The sequence below is a fragment of the Mus caroli genome, unplaced genomic scaffold, assembly GCF_978045245.1.
Source record: "Mus caroli unplaced genomic scaffold, Mus_caroli_1 scaffold_9, whole genome shotgun sequence".
Taxonomy (NCBI): domain Eukaryota; kingdom Metazoa; phylum Chordata; class Mammalia; order Rodentia; family Muridae; genus Mus; species Mus caroli.
This window is the reverse complement of record NW_028227264.1, coordinates 41778472-41798417: the sequence shown is the minus strand read 5'-3', so window position 1 is coordinate 41798417 and position 19946 is coordinate 41778472. Positions and strand designations below refer to the sequence as shown.

Here is a 19946-nt window from a genome sequence, read left to right as displayed (position 1 = left end):
TACATATGTATGTAGGGGTGCAGATGAGCACAGGGCCCTTGGAGGCCAACTGGATCCCTTAGAGCTAGAGTTACAGTTGGGAGTTGCCTTATATGTGTAGCATTTCACTTCAGTCCTCTGCAAGCAAGGTATATGGTCTGAAATGCTGAGCCATGTGTGGAGTTCCTATTTATTTATTTAGTTTTGGAAGCAAGTCTCATTCCAGGCTGCCTAGAACTCTCTTTTTACTTGAGGATAGATAGCCTTGAACTTCTGACTCTCCTGCGTCTCCTTCCCAAAATCTAGGATTACAGCTCAGAGGTATGCAGCACAACACCCTAGAGCGGCAGTTAAAGTCCTGAATGGATGTGCATTGTTGGCGTGAGCATGGGTGACCAAGGACCTCACACCTCAGACCCATGGGGATGGCAATGCCTTCTCTCCATTCAAGTACAGATGCTGACAAATGGCAGACTTTTAGCTAAAGCCAGTGTGGGCAGAAACAATCAGCTGCAGCTTTCACAACCTGGATGCTGACAGGTTCTGTACCTACCAACCGCAGCTTCCTCCTCATAGATGACTGCTCCCCTGCAGGCCACCCAGCCTGCCTCCTCCTCTTTCCATGTTTCCAGTCTCCTCCAACAGAGAGCACACTCCCAGCCTTTAGCCTTGCAGCTCATGGCAATATCTAGCTTATGTAGGGCTGGGGTTCAAATCAGAGTCTTGTACATGCTAGGCACTCTACCAACTGAACCACACTGACTGATCCTGTTTTGCTTTTTGAGACAGGGTTTTTGTAGTCCAGGCTGGCTCACTCTGTAGCCTAAGCTAGCCCCAAACTCTCAGAGGCTCAACTGCCTCACCTCCCAAGTTATATAGGCATGAGTGAGTCACCATGTCCAGCTTTATTTTTAATTTATTTGCTATTTATTTATTTTTACAGTAACCCCAGAGCACACATATGCTATGCAAATACTCTACCACTGAGCTACACCTCCAGTCTTTTTTTTTTCGAGACAGGGTTTCTCTGTGTAGCCCTGACTGTTCTGGAACTCACTCTGTAGACCAGGCTGGCCTCGAACTCAGAAATCCGCCTGCCTCTGCCTCCTACTTTTTCTTTTTAATGTATATTTTAAATAAAAGCCAAGTGTGATTGCACAGGCCTACAGTAGAAGAACTCAAGAGCTGGAGGCAGGAAAACAAAAAGTCCAAGCGTATCCTTAGCTACAGAGCAAGATCAAAGTCAGTCAAGCTATAAGAGGTAATTTTGAATAGACATAAAAGAAATATTTTTTAGATTTATTTATTTATATTATGTATCTGAGTACACTGTCACTCTCTTCAGACAAACCAGAGGAGGGCATTAATCCCATTACAGGTGGTTGTGAGCCACCAAGTGGTTGCTAGGAATTGAACTCAGGACCTCTGGAAGAGCAGTCAGTGCTCTTAACTGCTGAACCATCTCTCCCGCCCAAATAAATATTTTTTAAATTACACATATAAAGGCCTTTGTATTAACTATTTTTTCTTTTTTACAGAATTACTAGTTATTATGAATAAGTGTTTTTCTACAATACCTGAAGAATTAATAAAGAAAATAAATGTGTATTCAAATATTAATTTTGCTTGTGTGTGTGTGCCTGATGCTCTCAAATGTCAAAAGAGGGGTTGGTCTCTGGAACTGGAGCTACAGATAGTTTAAGCCACCATATGTGTGCTGGGAATCAAATCCACATTCTCTGGAAGAGCAAACAGTGCTCATAGCCACTAAGCCATCTATCTCTCCTGGCCCTCTGTATGTCATCTTAAAAAGATTTCACCCTGTGAGATGGCTCAGTGGGTAAACGCACGCACTTGCTACCAGACCTGACAATGCAATTTTGATCCCTGGGCCCCACATAGTAGACTGACTCCTGCAAGCTGTCCTCTGACCTACGCACCCACAGATACCCACAGAAGTAACATTTTTTGTTTGTTTGTTTGTTTGTTTTTTGGAGATACTGTTTCTCTGTGAAAGGAGCCCTAGCTGTTCTAGACTTGCTTTTTAGACCTGGCTGGTCTCAAACCCACAGAGATCTGCCTGCCTCTGCCTCGCAAGTGCTAAAACTAAAGACATGGGCTACCATACCCTGCAATCTTTTTAATTTTTTTTTTTTAATTTTTCCCAAGTGGTGGTGAACTGGCTCAGAGGGTAAAGGCTTTTGCTGCCAAGACTAAAAGAGCTGAGTTCCCCAGGTCAAACATGATGGCAGGTGTTGACCTACAAGTAAATGCAACAGTGTATCCCTCCTGATCTCAAAAGGTCAACCGTGTAGATGTATCATTTCAGCATTTGAAACAATTTGTACTTGTGCTTTCCTCTTATACAAACACAATCAAGAAACTACTGTGTGAACTTAGGAGAAAGCGTCAGTGAAAAGGCGGGGAACAGAGCTCACAGACTTGGAAGGGAAACGTCTGAAAAAGAAGAAAATCAGGAAGGCGACTTCTCGTTTAATACAGCATAGATCCCAACAAACATTAACGCAAACATATCTAAACCTGGGCTCCGGAGGGAAGGGCACCCGCTGCTCTTCCAGATGAGCCAGATTCCATTCCCAGCTTCTGCATGGTGGCTAGCAACCACCTGTAACTCCAGTCCCAGGAGATGCAATGCCCTCTTCTGGCCTCCCTCAGCATAGAGGCACATGGTACATGCAGGCAAAGACACTCATACACATAAAATTATTTACGTTAAAAAAAACAAAAACAAAAACAAAACTTGCCGGGCGTGGTGGCGCACGCCTTTAATCCCAGCACTCGGGAGGCAGAGGCAGGCGGATTTCTGAGTTCGAGGCCAGCCTGGTCTACAAAGTGAGTTCCAGGACAGCCAGGGCTACACAGAGAAACCCTGTCTCGAAAAACAAAAAAAAAAACAAAAAAAAAAAAAAAAAAAACTTTTGTGAAACTCACTGTCCTCTAGTGTCTGGGCTGTATTCCATTTGACTCCCAAGGTTTGTTTTCACTGGTTCCACTAAACTGTGTTTTTCTAGACTCCCGCCCCTGTCCAATCACTTCTGACATGGCAAGAAAACTGAACGAAAAAGGTGTGACTTAGTTCTTTGGGGAAGCGGGGGTTGGGAGGGGGGTAGGGGTGGGGTTAGGGGATTGATATATTGAGACAGGGTTTCATGTAACCCAAGCTGGTCTCAAACTTGCTATGTAGCCAAAGACAGGTCACGTGACTTACTTGATCTTTCTGCCTCCACTCCCCCAATGATAGGATCACACCCAATGTGAGGTATTTTATTCCCATTTATATTTATTTCTTTGTAGCTCAGCCTGGCCTCGAACTTTCTAGTCATATACCCAAGGAAAACCTTGAACCCCCATTCTTTCTACCTCGGTCTCCCAAGTGTTGGGATTACAGCGATACACCTACACATGAGTTGGAAGTAAACTCTTATATTCTAAATTCTGTGATGTTAAGACAGTTTTCTGGAGACAACATCTATAACTCACTAAGAAGTTCAGGGTTTTGGCTATTCGAGAGAAAGAACTTTTGCTTTCAAACCAAGTTCTTCTGGAACTGGCTGCCAAGCTCAGCGGGCCTGGGATGGGCCTCCCACGTCCCCTCTCTCCTCCCCCCCCCCCGCCCCCCACCTCACTTCCCCACACCCCGACCTCAACAGCGTGGTCCTCCAAGGCGCCGCGTCCAGCAGGGGTCGCTGTGAAGGCACCACCGTGCTCGGATGCGCCTAGGGGTCCACTCTCTGCATAGGCTTGGGCGGAAGAGGCGGGGCAGGTGCGGAGGTGGCTCCCGCCTGCGGTCGGCGCGATCCGGGGAGGGACCAGCGAACTGCGCAGGTGAGTGCGCCCCTACTGGCCCGCCGGCTCAGCCCCTCGCCGGGCGCTTCGCCCTCGGTTGGCTTCTGCCCTGCGGCGCTCCGGCCGTGTCTGGGAACCCTTTCCGTTCCGCAGAGTTGGGGTTGCCTCGGGATGCCTCTCGAACCCCGGGACCGTGGGAATTGAGCTGGCCCAGGCTGTGCGTCCCCGGGCTTGGGTGCAGCTAGCTGCAGACATACTGACTCGGGGCTGGGCGGCGTGGGAGTGTCCAGTTTCCTTTGACCTTGGGGGACCTGGGGGAGGTTCGGGATGGGAGGGCTCCTGGGGAACCCGATCTTGTGTAGAAGTCCGCTTCCGACGTCCGCAGAAGGGAAGGGTTTCGTAGCTGTAGACCCAACCAACTGGAGGCCAGGCCCGGGTCTTACAGAGCAGTGACACGCTGAGGAACGTGGATCCACTCCCAGCGTAGTGCAGGTCAAGGGCAGCTTTGCCTGTGTATCCTAAACACTGCTCTTCTGCCAGTCTTAGCCTTCGTTATGGAGTCTATAGCTTTATAGAAATCTCACCCGAAACGAACCTTACGGGCTTTCTTTCCTAGTCCTCTCTAATGCAAACTGCCATCAAGGAGATTTTGTCATATGGACTCCTGCCGGGTTACTTTCCTACTAAAACTCTCTGTATCTCTCATGACGCCTGGGTCACCTCCAGACTTAGGTATATAAGACTTTTTTAAGCCAGCCTCGTATAGTGAACGATGTCCTTGAATACGTGAGCTCCTGCCTCTTTCCCAGATGCTTGAATTATAGGCTTGCAACAGCGTTCCCAGCTTCTGCAAGTTTTTAATTACCAGGCACTATTTCTGAACACGTGAGCTAAATAAAACAGGGATGAAGAAGAAGTCTGGTCTTGTGGAGTGTATGCACATGCAGACAGCATCTGGTAAATTATACAGCAGCCTGTGATTAGCTCTGGGGGTGGGGTAAGTGTGGTAAAGGGGACCGATTGGCAAGGTGGAGATTGGCAAGGTGGAGTTTCGTTGGAATAGTTGGAATGGGTAGGCCCCGCCGAGGGGATGTTTGAGTCTAGACTTGAAGGTGGGTTTCCTTGCAGATACCTAGGTGAGAGTGTTCTAGGCCTGTCTGGAACAAAGGTCCCTAGTTTGGCCAGAATGTATTCCCCAAGTTTCATGTGTTGGGAATTTGGTGCAGTACCTTTAGGAAGAGCAAGGTCATGAAGGTTCTTTCTGAAGAATGGACAGTCGGTTCAGGGACTAGTGGGTATTAAGGAAGGGAGTATGTGGCTTTGTTATGAAAACAAGCTCTCTCTGGCATGCATGCTTACACTATCTCCTTATCTTCCACCTTGTGATGCAGCAAGAAGTCCTTTCACCAAATGGCAGCTTCTAAAGTGCAGAAGGGAAGGGGAGTTTGTTTAAGGGGAGGAAGCGGGTTAGAGGCAGTTGACTTGAATTTCCCAGACTCTAGAGGCATGAGTAAAAAAAATCTCTATCCTTTATAATCACCCCAGCTCTAATTCAGTTGTAGCCATGGAAAACTCGCTAAGGATAGCCGCTTGTGTGTGAGGACCATGAAGACTAGTGTCAGTGTGGCAGGGGCTGAAGCTGACCAAGTAAGACAGACGGTTGTCATTGCTCAGGTTTTGTTTAATTTGGGATTTGTGTGAGAGGGTGTGTTGTAGCTGTCTCATTTAGGGCTGAGTGGATAACAGGCACGTAAGTCCCCTACTTTAATCAGTTTATACTTTAACTGATGCCCACTGCAAAGAGAAGCTTTTTTGACTAATTTCTGGGTGTATATGTAGAAGGCACTTTGACACCATATTTGTGTAGCAAACCAACAACAGGCTCCCCAGGATCTTCCCAGCCATGGACTTTTGGACCAGGTTTACAGTAGCACCTTTCTTAATTCTGTGAAACAGGCTCTCATTAAGTTACCCAGTCTGACCATGGCCACACTCTGGCCTAAGCAGCCATTGAACGTCACATCATCCTGCCCCACCAGGCCCAGAAGTGTTCTTTTCTTTTGAGTGCTTTGGGGGAGCTGCTTTTATAGTCTTGCCTGGTAGTTCATGCTGGCCTGAACTTTCACCATGCCAAGCCTGAGGTCGTATTCACTCCCTGAAACCCATGCCAGAAAGCCAGATGTGTGGTGTGAGTATGTAGTTCTAGTACTCTGCTGCCAAGATGAGAGACAGAGACAAGAGAATTAGCCTAGGGTACACAATATGGTGAAAACAAAAGGCCTTGACTCAAAAGAGTCCCGCTCCTGAGAGGTGCCCTCCGCCCTCCACATGCAATGCTGTGGTGTGCTTGCACCCTGACTTATATACACCATGTATACAAACAACAGTAATTGACGTGAGTAATCCAGGAAGCCGGACGTGGTGGCGCACGCCTTTAATCCCAGCACTCGGGAGGCAGAGGCAGGCGGATTTCTGAGTTCGAGGCCAGCCTGGTCTACAGAGTGAGTTCCAGGATAGCCAGGGCTATACAGAGAAACCCTGTCTCGGAAAAAAAAAAAAAGAAACTGTCCAGGAGTGGACACCTGTAGTCTCCAGTCACCAGCACTTGGGAGGCAGAAGAGTTTCAAGGCAGCCTAGAGAATTTGAGCTACCTGAGACCCTGTCTCAAAGCGAGGCAGTGGAAAGTCACAAGAAGCGGGACGTGGCGTGACATGCTTGTAATCCCAAGGTGTGGGAGCCCCGGGGAGGGGGGCTGTGAACTGAAGGACAACAGGGCTGTATAACAAGACCTTGCCTTGAAAAGAAAGAAAGGAAAGCCACTAGGTTCTGTTTTGAGTCACCAGACAGATAGACAGATGATGTTACGTTAACTAAAATGAAGAAGGTTCCAGGTTCAGCAGGTCTGACATGACCTGCTTTAGTTCTGGGTTTGGCGGTTTGGCCATGTCAGACACTTAGTTAGACATTGTGTCTGTAGGCCTCAGCTTACAGCCATACCTGCAGCTATGATTTATTACATTGTGGGTTTATGATGCAAAGTAAGGAAAAAGGAGAGACGTGGGCAAAAAGAAGGAAGCCAGGCCTGGTGTTATCTACAAGTCTGCCTTGGGATCACGCAGGAAGCGTGGAATTCCTCCACAGCAACTTAGGGCAGGCTTCCAGGAAAAAGCTAAGTGCTCAGTGTGAAGCAGATCACAGTCCCAGTATAGGGAGTCACTTAAGTTTGGAGAACGTGGGGAAGTCTGCTGAAGTCCAGTTCCACAGTCACTAGTCAGCACAGGGTTGGCAGCAGGCCTTACTACAAACAGCCGTCACGGGTCCTCTGTACTGACTCTGCTCAGGTGGACAAGGGTAGTAATCCATACCTCTAAACCCAGTACAAGAGGCCAAGGCAGGAGGAGCAGAAGTTCAGGAATAGCCTTTGCTAGCATGGTGAGTTTAAAGCAGCCTAGAATACATGAAACCTTACCTCAAAAGGGAGGCGTGGGGGTGTGAAGGCAAAGGACATATTGGCGCTACCAGAATCTGGAAAGTGACAAATGTTAAGGATGGCAGAAGAGCTGGGACAGGAGGCCACACCGAAGGAAAAGAAATCGTGTGTGTGTGTGTGAGTGAGAGAGACAGAGAGAGAGAGATGGAAGCTAGGTGAGGTTGTTGGAACTGTCACTCCATCACTGTCTACCTCATTGCCTCGAGACTGGTCTCTCACTGAACCTGAAGCTTGCCATCATCGCTAGGCTGGATAGCGGGCTGGTTAGCGAGCTCTCCCAATGTCTGTGTTTCCCAAAAGGTGGATCATAGGCATACACAGCTGTGCTCAGCCTATTAAATGGGAGTGGGTTCTTGTGTGCACAGCAAGCACCATTAGTTAGCACTGAGTTGTCTCCCTGGCCCTAGTTTGTTCTGTGTACCGTGTGAGATGGGCTCACCTGTATGTCTCCATACCTGACCTGGAACTTGCTGTGAGATCGGCCTGGCCTCAGACTAACAGTGCTCCTGTCTTGACTCCTAAGAGCTGAGATTACTGGCACTTTGCCTTCTGCCCCAGTTGGGTTTGTTTTTTTTTTTTTTTTTTAAGTTGTTTTGGATTGTTTGTTTGTCTGTTTTATGTTTGGATCTCATACTGACCTTGAACTCCTAGCCAGGCGTGGTGGCTCACGCCTTTAATCCCAGCACTCCGGAGGCAGAGGCAGGCGGATTTCTGAGTTCGAGGCCAGCCTGGTCTACAAAGTGAGCTCAAGGACAGCCAGGGCTACACAGAGAAACCCTGTCTTGAAAAACAAACAAAACAAAACAAAACAGACCTTGAACTCCTGAGCCTTTATTCCCAAAGTGCTGAAAACGCATACATACCTCAAGCAGCATTCTGTTCTTCAGATGAGTGGAGCGGCCCAGCATTCCCTCTTTGATTTAAGAGCAGCTCAGCAATCTGTGCCGTCACATTTTCAGAATCTTCACTCCACACTCAGGGCTCTCCCAACCAGCTCGGGATTCTCCTGGGCCTCCCTTGGGGCCTGTTCTCTGCTGGCATCTACAAATGGTCACCATCTCTGGCAAAAACCAGACTGATGCCTTCCTTCCATCTTACGGTTTTTATACATTTCTATCTAGCCTCCCATTGTTTGGGATGTTTGCCTGCTGGCAGCTGAGGGAGAGGGAGTGAGTCACTAATAAAGGTAACAGTTGGCTTTGAAACCTTTGTGAGATGTCACACATACACACACACACACACGAACATGAGTTAAGGTGGTATCTTCAGCTAGGTTTCCTAGTACAGGTAAATACTCCTCTGCCTGTGGGGCTGGAGAGATGGCTCAATGAATAAGACCACTGGCTGCTCTTTCAGAGGATTCAGTTCAATTCCCAGTACCTACATGTGGTTCACAGTAATTCCAGGAACAATCACTTGTGGCCTTTATGGGCACTTCATATACACGGAGCACAGATACACATGTGTACACAGGGCACAGATACACATGAAGACAGCACCCACACAAGTAAAATCAAAGTGAACAAATCTTTAAAAATGCGGCCAATGATGGATACAGAAAGAAACACATCCAGATATCCCTGAAAGGAAAGAGCTGTGTGCTGTAGAGTAGGGGCTTTTAACACTTATTCCTTTATGTAGTGCTTGTACTTGTGTGAGTGTAGAGGACAGTTTGCAAGGGTCACCTCTCTCCTTCTACCACATGGTCCTGGTGATTGAACTTTGGCTGTCAGGCCAGGTTGGTGACAGTATCCTTAACTGCTGTGCCTCTCACATGAACTGTAGCATCTCGAGCTCCTGCTGTGCCGGCACAGAAAATACACTGCTTCCATATCCTTTTATTTTACATTGCTAGGACCAAATAGGGCCATGTACATGTTAGGCAAATAGTCCACAACTGGGCTACATTCCCAGCGTAGACATATGCTATTTTCTTTCTTTATTCTAAGCCTACAAAGTTAAAAATCTTTTTTGGGTGGGTCTCTATTAAATGGGAATGCATTGGACTATCGTTTTTTGCCAGACATGGCACCTGTGCCTGTAGTCGTAGTACTTTGAAGCTGAGGCAAAAGGATCACTCGTCATCTGAGACAAGTGTGGACTATGAGTGAGTTCCAGAGCAGCCAGCGCTTCAGGAGGAGACCCTGTCTCAAAAGCCAAAACCAGGGGCTGGGAATAGATGGTTCAGTGGTCAAGAACACTTGTTGAGGGACAGGTGTGGTAGCACACACCTTTAATCTTAGCATTTGGGAGGCAGAGGCAGGCAGATCTTTGAGCTCAAGGCCAACCTGGTCTACTAGATTAGTTCTGGGATAGCCAGAGCTACAGGGAGAAATCCTGTCTCAGAAAACCAAAACAACAAAAAGAGCACTCATTGCTCCTACAGAGTCTCAGTCTATTCCCAGCTCCCACAGGATGGCTCACAGTCATCTTGGTTCCAGTTCCAAGCTGTAACAACTTCCTGGCTGCCACAGGTACCAGGCATGCAGTGGTGCACAGACACACATGCAGCCAAAACAGATGGATAAATAAAGTAATATATAGTATATATTTTTTCTTTTTTATCTTTTTAATTTTATTTTTATCCAAAAACCAAAAACAAACAAACAACCATGAGCCCTGAAATCCTGGTCATTTAGGATTTAGTTGGGGTTCTAAGGCTTGTGGGATCAGAGCCAAGCCTGTGCTGTTTGCTTATTCTAAAGATTAACCAAAAGTTAGGAGGAGTGGCTCCCTGTGTGTTTTCTGTGAGCCACACAGACGTTGTTATCAGCCTTGTAATGAATGGAAACTAGGAAGGAAAATCATGAGGCTCATTATCAAAGAATTTATAAAGGAAGTGAGTCTCAGACCCCAAATACGAGGAGGATGCCGACCAGCTGGTCAGGTTTTATGTGTGTATTATTTAAGCTTATGAAATCTTTTATCTTATTAGCAAATCATGGTCTTTAGAACCATCTTGGCCTGATGTGCTCCCACAAGCCTTTCATCCTAGCCCTCAAGAGGCAGAGGTAGGATCTCTGAATTTGAGGCCAACCTGACTTATGTAGTAAGTTCCAGGACAGCCAGGGCTAAGTAGAGAGGCCCTGTCTCAGATAGATAGATAGATAGATAGATAGATAGATAGATAGATAGATAGATAGATAGATAGAGACTTATGTAGTAAGTTCCAGGACAGCCAGGGCTAAGTAGAGAGGCCCTGTCTCAGATAGATAGATAGATAGATAGATAGATAGATAGATAGATAGATAGATAGATAGATAGATAGATAGATAGATAGATAGATGAGGGAGGGAAGGAAGGAAGGAAGGAAAAAGAAATAAAGAGAGTGAGTAAGCCATTTATATTGTGATTATTCTAGGAGGCCTGCCACCGCTGTATTAAGATGGTTTCTGTCGCATTTATAGTGACTAGGATTTGATTTCTCTCTGGGGTGTCCAGAAATGACTGTCTGCCTGGTTTGTGGGCTCCATTCCCTCCCCCCCGCCCTGTAGAGTTCTCCTAAGGAGTGGAAGGAGATGCGAGCCATGGACAAGCAGAGCTGTCTCTTCTGCTCCCTTGTGCTGCTCTGACTTCTCAGGATCTGGGTGGAAATAAGGTTGGGAGAGTCACTGTCTGTGGATTTTATGAACTCCTTTGTTTGTTTGTCTGTCTGTCTGTGTTCTTGTTTTTCCAGACAGGATTCCTTTGTGTAGCCCTGGCTGGCCTGGAATTTGCCTATAGGTCAAGCAGGCCTGGAACTCGGAGAGCCTCCTGCCTCTGCATCCCAAGGGATGAGAAGTGTGCGCCACCATGTCCAGCCTTTTTTTGTTTTTATTTTTATTTTTTTAAACAAACCATTAGTACCTACTGTTAATATTTTTCAGTTGTGATCAGTACCCAGAGCTCTGTGCGGTGAGGAAGAAAAACTAAACCAGTGTTTTGCGTAGGTTTTCTGCCTCACTGGACCCCTGAGACGGTCCTACGAGCAAGCAGGTTGATCGCAGCTAGGAAGATCCCTGTAGTGTGCTTGGCTCTCGGCCTGAGTGGACTGACCCAGCCCTGCACGGGAGGTGGAGATGCAGTGCTAGCTATGTAGTGTGTGAGGTGTGTTCACGCCTGTGTGCTAAGCACCGACCACACTGTGATAATGCGCCACTGTTTTCCTTCGCAGGTCCTGAGCAGCATGGCTGTGCCTGGTGTCAGACTGCTCACAGGTGCTCTAAGGAAGCCAGATGCCTGGACCAGACTCTGGGGTGTGATTCAGGGGACATCATCACACAAACTTTGTGCTTCCCGGAACCGATACTTGTATTTTTCCAGTACCAAGTTAAACACATCAAATTATAAAACACTTTTCCGCAACATCTTCTCTCTGCGACTCCCAGAGCTTTTAGTATCTCCAGAATGTTATTTTCCATTTTCTATACGACTCAAAAGCAATATAAACTCCAAAAAGTCTACGAAAAAGACCCTGCAAAAAGAGGCAGACGAAGAGGACTCCGACGAGGAGAGCAGTTACCCCGAGAGGAGCGAGCAGGAGGAGGAGCTTGAGAGTGAGCCTGGTGTGGTGAAGGACTACAAAGACCTAGAAAAGGTGGTGCAGTCTTTCCGGTACGACGTCATCCTGAAGACGGGCCTTGACGTGGGGAGAAAGTGAGTATGATTCATGTCACCAGGAACCAGCTGTCTGCCGGGTGGGATGCCACGTGCCAGTCACTTGGTGTCCTCTGTCATGGGGAGTAATAACCATAGATGTGAAAGGACTTTACAGGTGACCTATTCCAGTTTTCTCTTTTTTCTCCACAGTGCTGGGGATCGAACCCAGAGACTTGTACGTGGTAGGCGAGCGTTTTACCACTGAACCATGCCTCTATCCCTAGTGATAACCTCTTAAAGAGAAAGCATACATAGCTACAGAAAATCACTAGGATTTCCCATATACTGCAGCATGAGAAAGTACATCCCAGAATCAACCAGATGAATAGGAGGTGATGGTTAAGAACACGGGTCATGGGGCTGTCACGTTAGCTCAGTGGGTAGGCGTACCTGTCGGCAGGTCTGACAGCCCGAGTTCAATTCCTGGGGTTCACAGAGGATAATGAAAGAACTGACTCACACAGTTGTCACAGATACATGTGCCAGGGCAGATGTGGACCCACAGTCACACACACACACTAAACCAGAATGCAGTTTCTGGGCCATTGAGGTGGCTTGCATATAGACATGCCGACTTGACTCTGATTCCTGATCCCAGAAAGGAGCAGGAGAGAGCTGGTCTCTGAGGTTGTCCTCTGGCCTGCACAGACTCACTATGACTGTACATTCTCAAAATGCACACAAAGGACTGCAGTCCGACCTAAAGCTCTGGGCCATGCCTGCAGTTGGCATATGTGGGGCTAGGTCAGGAGACAGTTAGAAGCCAACCTGAACTACATATTGAGAGGCTGTCTAAGGAAACAGAGAGTGGGTTCTTGGACCAAAAGACTGTTGTTTTGGGCTCCTAGTAAGCGGCCTTCTGTACATACTGGAATGTCTCTGCTGTGATTAGGACTGAGAGGGCTACTTTAGACGGTAACGGCCAGGTTCCTTTTTAAAATGTATCAAATGTCCATGTGTGATAGGCAAGATGTGCAGACTCTATCGTGTGGACTCAAGACTGCGTTGTGAAGTTGGTTCTGTCCTTGCACCTTTGTGGGTTCCACCTCCAACCCCCACCCCTTTTACCCTTTAAAGTCACATTATCACTCTATAGCCCATGCTGGCCTACAACTCACTGAAATCCTCCTGCTTCAGCCTACTAAGTACTGGGATGCAGGTATAAGCAGGTAGGATTAAGGTCTGTGTCCAGCACTGTGCCTAGGCCTAGCGTGCAGTAGGCCGTTGTGCGTGGATTTGAGCTGTGACAAACACCGTGTCACATGCAGCGCCTGCACAGGGGTGGGAGGGTGGATGTTAAAGTTCCTTTAGTGCGGCCATTCTCTCTGCTGGGTGCTGCTAGTGACCAAAGTGTGCGTTCACTCTCTGTTCTCTGTCATTGATGGCGAGAGCCAAGGTAAGAGCAAATTGAAGATCTCCGTATGTAGTTTGTATCTTTTGTGGCATCATTAATTGTGTCCTTTACTGTTTAAATCCACAGAACATATAAGACTGTAGGCCCTGCTTTGAGCATCCTGATCAGGGTTGCTGGTTGCTGCCTGGTATCTGGCTAACTAACTCCTCTAGGGCCTGAATGCTGGCTGCTCCCTTTATTAAGCAGAGCCAGGTGTCAGTCATCTGGAGTCAGGTCACCAGGGGGTTAAATTCAGAGGTGAATGGCTGTCCGATTGGAATTACTCCGCCCTGGGAGCACACAGGCAGTTCCATACGTGTGGTGCCTAGTTTTGCACTCTTGAGTGCCAAGCAGGTAGCTGAGGGGCAGGAAACCCCCTTTCATTCTGACCGTTGTGACTCATGAGCTACTGCCTTGCAGTTGCTTCTAAACCACCATAAAACCCCATGCAGCAGCCACCTGCCTGAGAAGCAGCGAGCCCTTTCAGAATCACAAGTACCCTGTGGCCTCCTGTTAGATGCGTGTCAGTGATGGCCACTTTCACTTCGTGACTTTCGGCCAAGCGCAGGGTGCTGTGGGGACTCACTGAGCAGACACTAACAGCAGCTGCTTTTCTCAAAGCTGTGTGATCATTGAGTGATTTCAATTTTAAGTGTTTTTTTTTTTTTTTTTTCTTTTTAATAGCAAAGTAGAAGATGCATTCTACAAAGGTGAACTCAGACTGAATGGGGAGAAGTTGTGGAAGAAAAGCAGAACGGTGAGCCACTCCGCCGCCATGACAGCCCCACGGCCCTGTCTGTTACTCTGCTACTCAGTGCTGTCCCTGTGACTCCCTGGGGGCCCTGGTGCCTTCTCTGAGGTCCTCTGAGTCCTGGTCATGCTGGTGGGAACCACCTACAGGCCACTGCCTCTTCTCGGCCATTGAGACCTGAGAAGAATTTGGAATCAGCCACCCTCAGGACTGCGGCCATCCTTACTCAGACATCTAGGTATTAACGTTAGCCCCATGGAATCATGGCAAGTAGATGACACAGGAAAGGTTGACCGAGCAGGGTCACCTGAGCAGGGGTGTCACTCTGGTCACTTCAGCAGAGGCTCTCCTTGGAGCTCTGCTTTCTGACAGGCAGTTGGCAAAAAAGATGCCCCTCATTTCCCAACAAGTTTGTATTAGCACTACTAATTGAAAGACATGGAGCCAGGGTGGTTACGCCTTGTCACCCCAGCACTGAGTGGAAGGCTGAGGCCAGAATGTGGGTCCCAGGTCAGCCAGGGCTGCACAGTGAGACCGTGTTTCAAAAAATAAACCACACAAAACCCCCAACTGATAAAAGGAGGTACTTCCAACATTTGCTGTGTAACATGTCTGTCTGTCTGTCTGCCTGCCTGTCTGTCTGTATCTTTCTGTTTCTCTCTCACACACACACAGATACAAACATACACACATTCGTTTAAAAGTAAAATTCTGTTAAACAGTGTTCTTAGTGCACATATGTAAAGCCGCACGTGGGAAATGGAGAAATGGGGATCAGGAGTTCTAGGTCAGCCTGGGCTACCTGAGACGCTGTCTACACACACACACACACACACACACACAGGAAGGCAGAGTCAGGAAGACTGCCACAGATTCAGCCAGCCAAATCTGCTCATCTCATCTAGTTCCAGGCTAGCTAAGACTATATCTTAACAAACAAAAATAATAATAATTTATTCATATGTTCAATATGCTCCATATATTTTGAATTAAATATTACTCATTTATCTTAAAAAAGGTTATTATGGGATATATTAAGCTTTCAAATGTATTAAGCTTTCTTTGTGTTTGAGTGTCTTGCTTGTGTGCGCGTGCAGTTCCTGTGGAAGTCAGAAGACCCCCTGGCACTGGAGTTGCAGGTAGTTGGTTGTGAGCCGCAGTGATTTCTGGGAACCACACCAGGGTCCTCTGCAATAGCAACAGGCAGCTGGCCAGAAGATGCTCTTAACTGCTAAGCCACCTCTCCAGCTGTAGTCATTTTCTTCATGCCTTTTATATTTTGAATTTTATTTTTTTAAATTTATTTTATGTATATAAATGCCTGCAAGTATGTATGTGCATAATTATGCCTGCTGCCCACAGAGACCACAAGAGGGTTCCAAGTCTCCCAGAGCTGGAGTTGAGGATGGTTGTGAGCCACTGTGGGAGTGCTGCACCAAGGCCAAGTCTGCTGCCGCACCAACTCTCCAGCTCTCCTCTAGTAATTTCCTTCATGCCTTTTATTTTCCAGCTTAAAAAAATATATTTAGGGCTGGTGAGATGGCTCAGTGGGTAAGAGCACCCGACTGCTCTTCTGAAGGTCTGGAGTTCAAATCCCAGCAACCACATGGTGGCTCACAACCATCCGTAACTAGATCTGACTCCCTCTTCTGGAGTGTCTGAAGACAGCTACAGTGTACTTACATATAATAAATAAATAAATAAATCTTTAAAAAAAAAATATATATATATATATATATTTAGTTGGGGAGTGTAGGACATGCATGTCACGGCATAGATGTAGGTGGAGGTTAGAGAGCAGTGTGAAGCAGTGGCTTCTTTCCCCCCAACCCTCCATGTTGGTTTCAGGGACAGAACTCGGTCGTCAGGCATTGATGCAGGTGCTGGGCCTGGCTGCCTCACCCTCCCTCTGAGATATAGATAATGAGGTTTTTGTGTATTTGAGACAGGGTCTCACTATGTAGACGAGGCTGCCCTGAACTCAGAGATATCTGCTTGCCTTTGCCCCGCGGATGTTCTACCATGGTCTTTAACCATGAGATTATCACTTAACAAAACTCAATAAGGAAAATGTAAGAAAGCTTTAATTATAAGTTTGAAAGTGGGGCTAGGGACGCAGTGCCTGCCGAGCATGTGAACGAAGCCCCAGGTTCAAGCATCCGGCAGGTAGAAGGGTCAGAGAAATTCAAGGGCATCCCTGCTACCGAGTGAATCTGAGGCCAGCCTGAGATGCGTGACACCTGTCTGGGGATAGAGGGTGGCTTAAAACCTATGGCCCTTGCTTGGAAGCATAACCCATTAGCACTGAGGGGTAATGAGGAGGCAGACAGTTTTGAAGGGTGGTTTTTATTCTCCTTTCATGTTCCGAAGGCCTGTTAGGGCAGGATCTGAGCTATCTGGAGTTGCCACGGGGTGTGGAACAGGAAGTGTATCTGTCTTGTGTGCATCGGTGACCATTGAGACTTTGAGTGCCTGCTCCTGGGGATCATGCTGTCCATTGTTGCTGCCTGTGTGGACACAAGGGGACGGCCTCCATTCTTGTCTCACCTGTTTGTTGAGGCCAGGGAGCTCTGATAACCTAGGTTGGCAGGTGCAGGATGACCCGGCAGCCATTGTTCAGTGAGCTGCACAAAAGCCGCTGCTCCAGATGGGCCTTCTCCACCCTTCTCTATCGCTTCCTGGGCTGTGGCTGGGCTGCAGTACCTCTGGATGCCCTCCTGGCTGGACTCATTTGCAAACTCCTTAAGCCCGTTTTTCTTCCCCTGCTATGAGGTATTGTTAGCTGCAGCCTAATTGCTCTGCTCCTCCTGCCTTGGGTGTTCTGTTGCCTCAGCCGCTTTCCAGATTCCTCCTGAGGGTCAGCAAAGGCAGAGGCCGGCATTAACCCTCACACGCTGCCTTGTTACTAAGAAGCCTGGTGGCCATAGAAACTGCCTAAGCGGAGATTTGAAATGTAGATATTTGAAACAGCCCCTAACCCCAGCCAGTTTTGTTTTGTGTCTGAGAGGACCAGTCCTTGGATGGGACTAAATAAAGCATGCCTGCTTCCCTAGCCTGCTACGAGGAGCCAGAGCCTGGCCTCAGGCCCTGAGGTCCAGCTTGTCTGGCTGCAGCTCAATCCCTCTGTTCCCCGCCTGCCACTGAGCAAAGCTTTTGTGTGTTCTGCAGACTAGGCGGAGTCCAGAGTGCGTGGTGCTGTTTAACTCTGCTCTGACATGGTGGCTTGAGAAGCCAAAGCATGGGGACTCACTCACGCACCCTGCCTTAAACTCCCCTCCCAGGAGCCGGCTGCACTAAGAGGAAACATTGTCTGAGCCCTAGAAGGAAGAAATGTCATCACTTTTTTCCCTTCCCCTTTTAAAAACATTTTTATTAGCACATATTAATTATTCATAATAACATTTCATTTTTCATGCATGTGTACAATATGTTTTGATTGTATTCACCGCTCCATTAATCTCTCTTGGGCCTCACACCCCTGACTTCCTTCCTTTCCCCTTTATACTCTTGGAGTTTCTACTCCTTCCTCTTCCCCCTCCTCTTCCTCCTTTCCTGTCTCCTTCAACTTTTTTTTTTCTGTAATATGATCTCACTAAAAACTTGCAGCAATCCTCCTGCCTCCGCAGGGTTTATAGGCATGAGGAACCATATCCAGCCTAAGTAACTGGGTTGGTGAGATGGCTCAGCAGACATCGGTGCTTGCTGCCAAGCCTCGTAACTAAAGTCCTTTCCCTGAGCCCATGTGGTTGAAGGCGAGAACAGCTCCATAGAGGTAGATTTCAACTTCCACACAGTGTGTCCCACACCCCAAAATAAATGGTTTCGAAATTTTTAAGTTAGGGGCTCAAGATGGCTCAGCAACTAAAAGTGCTTGCTGCTCTTGTAGAGGTCCCAGGTTCGATTCCCAGTACCACATGGTGCCTGTACTGCAATTCCAAGAGATCCATTCTACCTGAGACCTTCAGGGGAACCAGGCGTGCACATGGCGCCTAGCCATCCACACAGGCAGATGCCCACACACAAATGCATCTAAAAGACGGAAGTGACTGTGAATGAAATGTACCAGTTTCTAAGTTGTGCATGATCGCTTATGGGAGGGGAGGCTTGGTTTCTTGTTTGTCTTATCATACTCATTTTAAAATCTTTAAATAACTTATTTTATGTGAATGGGTGTTTTGCCCACATGTATGTCTGTGCACCATGTGCACAGCAAGGCACAAGCACAGTGATCACTGTTAATCACTGAGCAATCCCTTCAGACCCTTCAACAGAATCAGCAGCCCACATATGAGATGCTTTAGTCAATAGAAGCCGGGTGGGGGCTCGGGGGGGGGGGGGGGCACCATGCTCTTTCTGGCTTATATTTTGGCAGAAACACCAGCATGTAGCCAGGCTGTTTTGAGCACCTCCTGAGTTCCTGGCCAGATTCTCTAATGAGCTGAATGAACCAGGTATCTGCCAGGTGTTGCCATGCGTCCAACACGGACCGAGTCCTTGCAGAGGGCCTGGTGGTAACATGGCTCTCCAGGGTGACAAGCTTTAGCAGCAAGTCCTCTGGTAAGGTTAGTTTGGCCTCAGCTCCTGGAGCCAACTAGCCTCTTGTGTGCTGTCCACCTCTGTGGTATGAAGCTGGTCTCTCTCCATGAGTCTCTCTCATGAGGCAGCCAGCACTTAAAAGTTGTGGCTCGACTTTAAATGCTCCACAGCCAACCATGGTGACTGATGTCTATGAAACTGTCCCATCCCATTTTAGGGCATCCTGGCTAAAACTCAGCGCTGCCTCCTTCCTGGTGCATCCAGTGTTGTCTTTTGCGCATTTTTGCTAAGGCTGTGCCCTACTTTTCAGTGTTTCCCCAGTGTTGCCCAGACAGACAGGTTTGTCCCAGTGCTCCCTCAGTTACCTGACTGACTGATGACCTTCTCAGCCTAGATCCTCAGTAGGCCAGGCGTGGATGTCAGACGGAAGCCACTGTTGCCTGCTGTCTGGCCCCTGTGCTTGAGGCCCCCTCCTGTATGCCTTCCCAGCCATGCAGTTCAGAACTAGGGTGACAGCCTCAAAAGAGTTGGACTGTCTCCCTTGCTCTTCCAATGTGACAGTCACCACATTAAAGCAAAGCAGGGCTGTTTGAATTGGCCTAAGTTTCCCAAAATGGATAAAGGTTGTCTCCCTGTGTCCTCAGGTGAAGGTGGGAGATACCTTGGATCTCATCACTGGAGAGAACAAAGAGACAGGAACAGAGGTGGTGATGCGAATCCTCCTGAAAAAGGTCTATGAAGAGAAGACTGAGAACGACAAGCACCGGGTGGTGTTGCGCCGATGGAAGAGCTTAAAGCTGCCTAAAAAGACTTTGTCCAAATAAACATCACCTCTCCCACAGGCTGCCTCCTAATTGTCAGGGGGTGGAGGAGCATAAAAAGAGGACGGTTTTACTAAAATAAAAGTTCTCCTGTCATTTGTGAGGTCAGTGGAGCGCTCTGTGGAAGCCGGGGTCTGTGGGTTCCCTCGGCGCTGGCCTGTGCTCCCTTAGACCTGGCATTCTGAGAGCCCCCTTGCTGTGTGCAGAGACAGACTCTGGAGGAGCCCAGGCCAGAAAGGGCATTACAGCTTGTCTGACATTTCCCACATTAACTACCTCAGGAGTCACCTTAAAGTACATTGGCCTTGTTTCTTTGTGGGTTTTGTTTTATTGTTGATTTTTGTTGTGTTTTTTGTTAGATGGTGTGTCTTAGGGTTTTATTGCTGTGAAGAGACACCATGACCACCGCAACTCTTATAAAGGAAAACATTTCATTGGGGCTGGCTTACAGTTTCAGAGATTTAGTCTATTATTGCCATGGCAGGAAACATGGTGGCACGTAGGCAGACATGGTGCTGAAGAAGCTAAGAG

General features: G+C 47.7%; 1 protein-coding gene across 3 annotated transcripts; it reads left to right on the top strand.

The window, feature by feature from the left end:
- Window positions 1–3759: 3759 nt before the first annotated feature.
- On the top strand, window positions 3760–19511 carry Mtres1 (mitochondrial transcription rescue factor 1). 3 transcript variants are annotated; one of them, XM_021174809.3, is made up of 4 exons: window positions 3760–3825; window positions 11430–11911; window positions 13992–14064; window positions 19239–19511. In XM_021174809.3, exons 2-4 carry the CDS (start codon window positions 11442–11444, stop codon window positions 19416–19418), a joined length of 723 nt encoding a protein of 240 aa, XP_021030468.1. In that variant the 5' UTR covers window positions 3760–3825; window positions 11430–11441; the 3' UTR covers window positions 19419–19511. The 3 variants fall into 3 exon arrangements, with proteins under 3 accessions (XP_021030468.1, XP_029338847.1, XP_029338846.1); XM_029482987.2 differs by lacking the exon at window positions 3760–3825 and adding an exon at window positions 3858–4003; XM_029482986.2 differs by lacking the exon at window positions 3760–3825 and adding an exon at window positions 4131–4743.
- Window positions 19512–19946: the final 435 nt, after the last annotated feature.

Bases quoted from the DNA above. Each gene is read 5' to 3' on its own strand.
- Mtres1 (XM_021174809.3), top strand. From the start codon at position 11,442: ATGGCTGTGCCTGGTGTCAGACTGCTCACAGGTGCTCTAAGGAAGCCA. The intron at 11,912-13,991 runs GTGAGTATGATT...TCTTTTTAATAG, and splicing joins GGCCTTGACGTGGGGAGAAA to CAAAGTAGAAGATGCATTCT. The intron at 14,065-19,238 runs GTGAGCCACTCC...CTGTGTCCTCAG, and splicing joins TGTGGAAGAAAAGCAGAACG to GTGAAGGTGGGAGATACCTT.